The sequence below is a fragment of the Rhinopithecus bieti genome, unplaced genomic scaffold (genome assembly GCF_001698545.2).
Source record: "Rhinopithecus bieti isolate Rb0 unplaced genomic scaffold, ASM169854v2 scaffold_8307, whole genome shotgun sequence".
Taxonomy (NCBI): domain Eukaryota; kingdom Metazoa; phylum Chordata; class Mammalia; order Primates; family Cercopithecidae; genus Rhinopithecus; species Rhinopithecus bieti.
In genome coordinates, this window is record NW_016806443.1 from 2,878,304 (window position 1) to 2,889,429 (window position 11,126).

Below are 11,126 nucleotides of genomic sequence, written 5' to 3' on the forward strand. Positions count from 1 at the left end.
ATAAAGGAAAGGAACAGCATGTTAATGAAAGTCTTTAAGGCAGTGAAAGACTTCATGCTGAGAATTCTAAGATATTCTCCACCTCCATAGAGAATTTGGCTTGAAAATTTTAAAAATTACATGGAATTTAGTAAAGACCAGGAAGTCAGAAGTCCTAGGTTTCAGAGACAATTTTATACAACTAGATCTCTCGGCCCCAGTCTTTTCAGCTGCAAAATGAGCAGGATATTAGTAGATGATCTGCAAAGGCCACTTCTAGTTATAGGCTGATTTTGGTTTTAATCATATTTTTGTTGCTATCTAAGGCTTGAAACGAAGCATTTTTGTGTCTGTTATAACTCTGGGCTTCATGTCAAATAACTTACTAAAGTTCTACTTCAGTAAACATCTGGAAGCTACACATAAACATTTCCTTTACTGTCAGAAGCAGCAGTCATCACTACAGTTTCTTAATTTCCATTCCAAATTTTCTACACATAGACTAGACTACAGAAGTCATTCTACCTCCTTTCAGTTTTATCAAATGTATATTGTCTATAGTCACTATCAGACATCTCTGTTATTTTGGCAGATTTCTCCTATTGGGCAGTTAACTCTGAGAACAAGATGGTATTCCATTCACCGAGTACCTCTCATAGCACATGAGAAGCTATCTTGTACTTGGTGGCATCTGACAAACATCTGCTGAGTATCTTTTCATATATTTTTATCATATGTGTTCCTATACACATTTCAGATGTATCTCTCAAGCTCTTCTGATTGGTTTAGAATATCCTTGAGTACAGATAATGACTCATTCTTCCATTAAAGACACTAGCCCGTTTGAAAGTATTGTTCTAGCACTCTTGAAAGTATGTAAAGGAAAAGAGTAAATTAAACCAGAGGGTGTAAACCTGTATTGAAGAGTCAAATACTAAATATTTTAAGCTTTGTTGACCATATAATCTGTGTCACAACTACTTACCTGTGCTATTGTAACACAAAAGCAACTATAGACAATATATAAACAAATGAGCCAGCCTGCAATCCAATAAAACTTTATTTACAAAAATTGACCTGTACGCTGTCATTTTCTAACCCTTGCAATCAACCTCAGAACCAAAAAGCAAGCATAAGATAATATAAAATAAAATAATAACATGATAATAACAAAAGAAACAAAGCAGCATCACTTTATTAATTATATCTAGGCATTATCCAATTATTTAAATGTATTTAATGCAATGTACATAAGGCTGTGTACCCAAATACATAACTACATACAATCACTACGTTTCAGAATCATAAATCCTACTACAATGCCCTTCAGACTAAAAATTTGGCTATTTCCAGAACTTATCCCCAGAAACCTCTTCTATCCTATTCCAAAAGATCTCTCTCTGGATAATAAAAGTTGTGGGGGGAACAAACAGGAAGAGGTGGTCAAATAGTAACAGCACAAAAGTGTGGGTGGTGAACTCCCATCCCTCAGAAATAGCAAAATCAACAATACAAAAAAATTTTTAAAAAGTCAGATCCCACAATCCCCAAAAAGGTATCAATAAGGGGTCCTGGTTCACAAATGTTAGTCTACAAAGAGGGAAAAGAAAGGTCTCATATTTATAAACTTCATTTTTTTTTGTTATAACTTAGAACAAAATGTAGGGAATTCCTCTAAGGGAGGAGATCACCCCGCATATTGTCTTATACCCAATTTCTGCCTCCAAAGAAAGAAGTAAAAACTAAAAGGCAGAAATGAAATCCACAGGCAGACAGCCCAGCGACATGCCCTGGGCCTGGTTAAAGATTGACCCCTGACCTAACCGGTTATGTTATCTATAGATTCCAGACATTGTATGGAAAAGCATTGTAAAAATTCCTGTCCTGTTCTGTTTCATTCTGATTACTGGTGCATGCAGCCCCCAGTCACACACCCCGTGCTTGCTCAATCGATCACGACCCTCTTACGCGGAACCCCTTAGAGTTGTGGGCCCTTAAAAGAGATAGGAATTGCTCACTTGGGGAGCTCAGATTTTGGAGATGTGAGTCTTACCGAAGCTCCTGGCTGAATAAAGCCCTTCCTTTTTTAACTCAGTGTCTGAGGGGTTTTATCTGCTGCTTGGCCTGCTACACCTCCACTCACCAGCCACCTGAGGACTCTGACACGGGTATTTTGCACCTGTTTTGGTTCCTGCAAGAGATTCATCCAAACCCTACTCATCCTTCCTAAACAACCACTATCACTCACAAACATACATGTGTTACTAGTGCATGCTAGTACATACAAATGTGCATACACACACACAATACCCACTTGGAAGCTGGTTATTCTGTACCCAGGATAATCATCTCAATTTCTCCCCATGAGGTCCTTAAATAATAAACAAAGTTACACTTGAGTGGTCTGACTACAGAGAAGATGAGAAAGGAAAAGCAAGGTGGCTCTGCCAAAAGATAACAAAGGCTGCAAACTGATCCCCAGGAACCTGGAGTCATTTAAATGGCCAAGATACTTGCAGACAGAGAGTCTCTGGTGCTAGACACTGCCCCGGAAAGTGGATTAGCCTGGCAGACAGCATTAAACTCAGCCGGGATCCCTGGGAGAGTCTGCCAGCAACTGCTGGAGTGCCCACCACATGTATTTAGGAACTTTGCAAGGGTTCCAAGGCCTTTCAGGGCACAGCTGCTTTATCCCAAGGAATCAGCACACACACATATCACAGAGGCAGTTTCGTACCTCATTGCCCAAAGGAATGGAACAGAGTGGGAGCAGGAGGAAGGGAGCTGAGCAAACTTAGAGAGGAACGGGTTGTAAAGTCTGAGTCCGTTTTATCTGAAGGCAAGGCTGATAGAGGTTTAATTAATTTGCTTTCCACTCTCTTTCACCATAATTCAATCTTTCTCTCTCGCTTCACATTCAAAATCCAAGGTGGACAGAGGACATAGACAGGAAGGGTGATCTATGAGGCTACAGACAAAGCAAAAGTCGCCTCTACTGCCATGAGCAATTCAATTCCTGGAGTTAAAACAATAACATCAGCATCATCGTTAGAGTCGCTTTGAGAGTAAATGCCACCAGCTCCCGCAGAGCAGCCCCAAATTAATGGCATATGAAAAAGAAAAGGATACCAGGGTAGCCAGTCCCACTGAAATGGGCAATCAATGTTTCTATTACAACATTGAAAAAGAGGAGGAGGAGGAGCATAGATGAGGAGGAGGAGAAGTAGTAGTTCCCCCAAAGGGGAACTAAGTTGTTAGTGAGGAGGAGCAAAAACAGAGTAGTCTAGAATCCAAGAGGGTCAGGGGGCTTATGTAGGGGAGGTGGGAGGCACTGTGGGCCAGGGGCTGGTGCACTGCTACTGCCAGGAATAGCCTCCCTGCTGGTTCAGAGGCAGTGAGGAATGGGGCACCCTATTTTCATCCCCCAGTGGCTGCTTCACTCCCACCAGAAATGCTCCTACGTGGAGGAAGAGTATCAGCCTTTGCCACATCCACGCCCCTGTCCCCAGGAGATCCTTGCGTCCTCCCCTCCTGTGGCTTAAGAGAATAACAAAAATGACCTCCACTGGAGGGAGATCACATCTTCAGATCCTGCCCCCTGTCTGTTTCAAATGGGCTTTTCAAACATCAGCAGGCACAGGGAAGAAGGGTAGTGGGAGACCACTGCGTGACCAGTTCAGGGTTTCCCACCAACCTGTCTGCAATCATTCACCGTCCAGATGCAGCAAGGGATGTTTGTTTTACCCTTTTCATTGGGAGCTGTCACTATGCGACCTCTGCCACCCTCTCATCTCTCACCTCAGGGCACCTGCCTCAAATAACTTCCCTTGTGTTGTCATTCACCTCATGGATAATTGATAGCATGTCAAACTGATGCTAAGAAAAGAACAAGGTGGGTAGACGTGTGCCTACTATAAATAGATCCACGACATGACCAGCATTTGCCAACTTTTGAGCAAAGAAAGGCAGAGGCAGAAATGGCAGCGATGGCAGCTTCTCCTGGGTCCTTGGAAGAGCTGGCTTCACACTGACAGCCACAGCCCTGCTTGAGTGGTTTGACTCACAGCAGAGGGCTGGGAAGATGCATTTCTCCATTTGGGAGCAAAATTTAAAATACACACGTGCTGGAACTTTCAGGGTTGTTTGACAGACGCATAAAAGCTCAAACAATGCATACTTCAAAACGTCTGCTTTCTTTCTCCTGCATTATATTTTTCTTTGTCTGTTTTAAGAACTTTATTTCTTTATTTTGCTCTTAGGGGCATATCTGCTTCTAAGTTTTTATATACATATACTCACACAATTACATATGTAATTGGCACCTACACAGATTATAAATTAGGTATATATTAGATCCTGCAGCTACAGAGAGGAAGAATAAAATAGGACTCCAAACTCAGGAGGCATTTATCAGGAATCCTTTTGTTACAAGTAGCAAAAAACAGTTCAATATGGAACGAAATATAAATTAAAAAATGATAAAGATGTGAGGTCATTTTCAACATGTCCCATGAAGAGCTCCCCACCAAATGAGGGGGCCAATCCATGGAAAAGATTAGATTAAGGGTGTACCTTACCATCCAAGCCTATTTTTTCCACATGGTCTCAAGATGGTTGCCTTTAGTTAAGGGCAGAGGGAGGAGGAAGAAACAGAAAATCAAGACAAGTGAGCTTTTCAGGCTTAAAAGTTGCTTCTATGTCTAGATTGAGATCTTTGCCTTGGTCACTCACACATGGAACGAAGTGGCAACAAATCGACCTGAATGCTCTTATGTCTCTTAGGGCACTGAATTGCCAAATCAACCACAGGCCTCGTCTGAAAAATCTTGTAACTGCCAATCCCCCAAGAGAACCCCAACTTCTCCAAAAGACCCATCAACAGGAAATGGGCTGTGAACATTGTGCAGGCCATGGGAAGGGCACTCTCTCCTATGCCCACTTCAGACACAGCCTGAAGGATAATGGATGAGGAAGAGGCTAAACAGAAACTGTAGGAGGAGAAACAACCACCTGCAATTATCGTAAAAAAAAAAAAAAAAAAAAATTACATCTCAGAATCGCAGAAACTGACTATATAAACTCTTAAGTGTTGGCATCTACAAGCCAAAGAGCAAACTGCAAAACACTGAAAATTGAAAGAAAAAGACTTGTGTCCCTGGTCCACTTCCTAAATGAGTAACCAAGCAAGTCATTCAGCCTTGCAAAAGGTCAGTCATGGAAGGTTCTTAGGAGAGGTATATTTTGAGCCAGACATTCACCAAACACTTCAGTTAAACAAAATAAGAAGTTCTTCCTTATGCAATCATCAACAGTTAACAGACACAAAAGAATCTGAGCTGAGAATGCAACAGAAGCCCCAGTGTACATATATCACCAATAAACCTGTTTCCTGCAGAGGCTTTAATAACCAAGCAGATAGGAGATCTCTCTTCTGTTTCCAAGCAGTGGATCTCATCAATAATCCAGACAGGAGATAATATGCCAAGACCTGCTGTGCCCTCCCAGACGAGTGTGACCTTACAGGTTCCTGGTTATCACGCTCCAAGTTCACGCCTAGAAAATGATGGAAATATACCCTTGGCTGCACAGCACTTTTCTGATTCATTTGTAAGCTACACTAATAATCCCATGATGCAAACACAGAGGAAAAAAAGTCATTCGGGAACCATCAGAAAGGTTATTTTTGCAAGACATGAGGGAATGATTATAATGATTTATTAAAATCTTACAATGTGAGAAAGTAAGATCGGCAAACAAAATCCAATTAAGGAATTCACCAAATAAAAAGGAATTGAACTCCTCCAGCCTTGGGTTGACAAAGAAGCCATTCAGTAAAGAGCTTTATATGCTAAACTTAGCTAGTAAACCTAGTTATTTTCCATGCAGTGCTGTTCTTAAAGAGCTATTTAACTTCATCCATCTCTACGATCTAAAAGACTAAGTATTTCGACTTGTGGGTTTAAAAAAAAAATTTAGTTCCAATTTTAAAATGAACTTGCCTCAGAGACTACATCGTGTAGATTTAAGAGTTGATTAGTACTGTGTTCCTAAGGCTAACTGCCCAACACATTTCCCTTGCCCTTCCATTCCAAAGACCAGTCCTAAACACACAAGGACCACTAACACCTACCCACAATTTAGTTTTCACCTTCTCACCCAGATATATTTATCTGCCTTCTTCTCTCAACCATGTGGGTTCCATATATTTTGGATGTGTTTTGTGGTATATAACTGTTTGGTTATATTTTTTAATATCTCCCTGTAGTATTTGTTTCTTCTCTGGAATTTCTCAGTAAACATTCTCCAGGATTTTTTTTTTTTTAATCCTCTCCAAAATAAAGGCATGAAAGCTGCCCCTGACTTTTCAAAGCACCACTGGTGCCCTGGGTACCAACTCTGTGTTCTGCTTCACTTAACGTTGCATCCACTTCTTAAACCTGGGTCATCGGGCTTCCCCCACCCCACTTCAGGAAAAATCTCTCTCCAGAGTCAGCAATACCATCCCCATGGAGACAGAACCCCTTTGCATTTCTCAGTCCTGCTCTTCAGCCACAGACACTGGTAACCACTTCCTTCTCTTTACCACTCTTTCTTCATCTAACTTTTGTGTATGATTCATTCCCAGTTTTCCTACACCCTCTCCTTCCCAGGCTTCTCATCTTCCCATTCTTAACCGTTGGTGTTAGCTGGGATTCTGTGTTCAGCCCCTCTTCTTCTCCATGTGATTTCCCTAGAAGTCATCTACTTTCATGCCCCAGCTACTCCCATATGGTAAGGAGTCCCAACATTCCCTCCCTGTCAGAGACCATTCTCCTGACCCGCTAGAAGGGAATGGCTCATACTCAAAATGTCTAAAACCGTACCCATTATCTGACCCTCAAAACCTGTCCCTCCACCTCTACTTCCTATTAGGAAAAAAAAAAAAAAAATTGTTCAAGCCAGAACCTGGCAACCAGCTCAACATTTGTTCAGGAAATCTCTCTTAACCAATAAAATCTCAATGCCAAGCCGGTTCCCCAGGGCACTGGGCACTTGACATCACTGCTGGCCAGATCTATGTGTTCATGAGTTAGAATGCGGCTGAGAAGAACAAGATAACTATATCCACCTGGCAGAAGCAGCTATTTCTTTAAAAAGTAGTTTAAGGCATATAGCGAAATTGGAGAATCGCACACACTCTTTCCAACTTTGAGAGAGCTTGTTCTCCTCTGCATCCTGGGGAAATCAGTCTTCTTTATGTTTTCTCTTTCACAGCTACTTGTGACAGTTTAGAACAAAGTGCAAGTCCTGTATCTCCTGGTTTAAGTTTCCTTCGTACAAAAGAACCTTCTTTTTCCAATATATTGGGCTATACACGCTTATTTGGAAGAGATTTGGAAATGGAAATGAATCCACTTTACTACCCCCTCCTCAAGCAAAATGGAGAAATCTCAGAAATGATATCTGTGACACCCACACCTATGGAACCAGTGGGGTTCTATGAGCCCCCGGGTGAGCTATGGGGCTCCTACCTCCCTGAGGCTCATTCTGGGCCTCAAGTCTTGGCCCAAGTAGTAGCTCCAGCATCCATTTCTGTAGGCAATGAAGTGGTAGTCTGGTAGAAAAGGAAGGGAGTGGACTCTCTTCTCAAAGCCATGTTGTGATACACTTTATATTAAAAACATATCTCAGAGGCCATGTGCAGTGGCTTACGCCTGTAATCCCAGCATTTTGGGAGGCCGAGGTGGATGGATCACTTGAGGTCAGGAGTTTGAGACCAGCCTGGCCAACACGATGAAAACCCATCTCTACTAAAAATACAAAAATTAGCCGAGCATGGTGGTGAGTGCCTGTAATCCCAGCCACTTGGGAGGCTGAGGTAGGAGAACCACTTGAACCTGGGAAGTGGAGGTTGCAGTGAGCCAAGATTGTACCACTGCACTCAAGTCTAAGTGACAGAGCAAGACTCCATCTCAAAAAAATAATAATTATACACACACACACACACACACACACACACACATACATACATATATCTCAGTCTGACATATCAGACTGAGGAAAAGTCTGATCTGTCTTTCCCCAACAGTGCTGGTGCTTTTTTGAGCAAGATCACACTGGGTGTTATCAGGAGATAGATACTCAAACCTAAAGCACCATTTGTTTGTAATCATACCATTTTTTAACTTTTCCCATATAGGTGCTTTGGGCTTACTCACAGAGGAACAACTATATTCACAGATTTTAAAAGTATCTATATTCTTCTTAAGTTTTTTAAATTTTATCTTAGATTCAGGGGATATATGTGCATGCTTGTTACATGGGTACATTGTATACAGGTGGGGACTGGGCTCCTAGTATACTCATTACCCAAACAGTGAACATTGTACCCAATAGGTAATTTTTCAACCCCCTCCCTCTCCTACTCCCCCAGCTTTTGGAGCCCTCAGTGTCTGTTACTTTCATGTTTATGTCCATGTTTACCCACTGTTTAGCTCCTACTTACAAGTGACAACACGCAATATTTGATTTTCTGTTTCTTAGTTCACTTAGTTATCTTAGTTCACTGAGATAATGGCCTCCAGCTCCATCCATTTTGCTGCAAATGACATAATTTCATTCTTTTCTATGGCTGCTCTAAATTCTTTTTTTTCTGTCATGTTTTTGAGACGAAGTCTCACTCTTGTCCCCCAGGCTGGAGTGAACTGGCATGACCTCGGCTTACTGCAACCTCTGCCTCCCAGGTTCAAGCGATTCTCTTTCCTCAGCCTCCCAAGTAGCTGGGATTACAGGCACCTGCCACTACGCCAGGCTAAGTTTTGTATTTTTAGTAGAGACGGGGTTTCACCATGTTGGCCAGGCTGGTCTCGAACTCCTGACCTCAGGTGATCTGCCCACCTCAGCCTCCCAAAATGCTGGGATTACAGGCATGAGCCACCACGGCCAGCCCCTCTACATTCTTATTGATAGAGATTCTCAAGCAGCTATAGAAGTGGTTGACAATAGAACAAGGGTAAAACATTTCCAAGAAATTCTTAACTAATTACAGGCCTAGGCTGGGTGAAGAGATTACACCAATATGAACTCATTCTCCCTTTCTTTCTCTGTTTCTCTCTCCTCCTTTTTGTCCCTCCTCCCTCACACACACTTTGAGCATCCTCAGAAAAAAATTCAAAAAAAGAGTCTTGATATTCTCATGCCTCATTGTACAGAAGTAAAAAATATGGTATCCTGAAAAACCAGAAACAAAAAGGCATCCTAGTTGTGGCACCTTTGCGCACCAGTGTGAGTGAGAAAATAGAGTTAAATGGAAAAATGTATGTACCCAGAAGACACACAGATAGACTGAGGCAATCGACATGGAATCCTCCTAATCCTCTTTTGTGCCTCCAGTCACGGAGGAGTTACTCCCTCTTTCTTTGAACCGGCAGAGCCCACCTCACCTACTGATCTTTCCTGCGGGCCCTCTCCTTTCTTTCCCTTGCGCTCACTATTGGTGACTATGGTGATTTCTCTAACAGCCAAGAGCCCTGCGGGAAGAAACGGCATTTTCCAAAACTCTGGGCTTATACCCAGCTAAGCCATTACACCTCCCTCTTTCCTCCCCAAATGCTGAGCGCCTTTGCCAGTAGCCTGTTGTCATGGTTACTCTAATCTTTATCTGCTTTGCTTGCTAAACATGCTGGCTCTGCTCCAGCCCACCTCCTGGTTCTTCCCACCTCTGTGGCCTTCACTACTTCCCTCCACCCCATCCTGGTCCCCTTCCTTCCCTGAGGGATAAAAGGAAAGAAGAGTAATCACTGTTCCTTCCCCCCACCCCACTCCAGTCTACTGGATTTTATCAGGAGAGTTTCTTTTCTGTTCCGGAATGGAAAAGCACCACTCATGACAGCAACAAGCAGCAATTGAAAACGAAGGTTCTACACAGGCTCCAGAAATGAAGGAGAAAAGGAGAAAGGAGAGCCAGAAGGGGGAAGTCCAATAGGAACAATCTCAGTTGGCAAAAAGAAGCTGATGGCTAAAGTTATTTGACAGGCCTGCTGAGGTCCACTAATACCACTTCACCCAACAAGCCACCCCTCAGAATAAGACCTTACATCCTGCTTCAAAGAGATAATTCTTCCCCTCCTCTTGCCTCCTCATGTTATATCCCTCCTTCCTTCCGGTCCAGAGGGATGTCATTTCCACCTCTAGTCCAGGCAATTCCCTTTAGGCTGTTCTGGACTCTGTTATCTCATGCCTCTTTAGAGATCTTAATTCAACCAAAATTTCCTCTCTTGAATCTCAAACCAATTTCTCTCTACCTACTCTTTCCTCTCAGCATTGAAACACAATTTCCCATCTTAAAACAGCATCCCTTGTTGGTCCATATTACCCTCTGATAACTGGCCACTCACCTTTTTGGAAAGTCATCTCCCCTTTCTGTCTGTTTCTTCGTTTTGCCTTCAACCCACTGTGCAGTGGTTTGCTTCAGTACCATGCCAGAGCCAAGGTTAGGAAGGACTACCCCATTAAATTCCACGGGCCCTTTGTAGCCTTTTTACCACTGTATTTCCTAACAAGTGATTGTGGTGGTCAACACACAGGACTTTGGCATCCTTTCATTTACGTTCAAATCTTGGCCCTGGCATTTATCAACTGTGTGCCTTTAGTCAAGTTCTTTACCCCTTCTGCTGCTTCAGTTTCCCCATATTTCCTTGACATAAATAACAAGGGCTACCTCACCTGGTTATTGTGATGATTAAATGAGGCAACACTTGTAAAACAATCACAGCCGTGCTCACTCATAGAAAGTACACAGAAATCATTAATGACTATTTTCTTACCTGAACCCCTCAGCAGCACTTAGCAATCTCTTCTTCTTGACACCCTTCACCATGTTCTCCTCTTTCTTCTTCTTTCGCTGTATTTTCCCCCTTGGGCTCCCATTTGAAAGCCTCATTAGCTTTCTTTCATAGAGTAGTCCACAGATTCCTATTCTGGGCCATCTGTTCCTCTCAATCTAAACATTCTCCCTAAGCAATCTGAGTTCTACCCAAGACTTTAACTACTATAGTAGATGGTGGGCCCACAAATCTGTATGTTCCTCCAAACTTCTCTCCTGGACTCCAGACCCGTATATCTGCCTACTGGATATCTCCACCTCAATGTCTCACCAGCAGCCTAAA

At 42.5% G+C, this 11,126-nt stretch overlaps 1 protein-coding gene across 1 annotated transcript in view; it reads right to left on the reverse strand.

Moving 5' to 3' along the window:
• The window catches only part of DGKI (diacylglycerol kinase iota), a 382,898-nt gene extending 372,269 nt beyond the window's left edge, over positions 1–10,629 (reverse strand). The window contains exon 1 of the mRNA XM_017876519.1: positions 10,356–10,629. Within this exon, the coding sequence (XP_017732008.1) occupies positions 10,356–10,438 (83 nt within the window). The 5' untranslated portion in view covers positions 10,439–10,629. The remainder of the gene's footprint in view (positions 1–10,355) is intronic.
• Between the last annotated feature and the right edge of the window lie 497 nt (positions 10,630–11,126).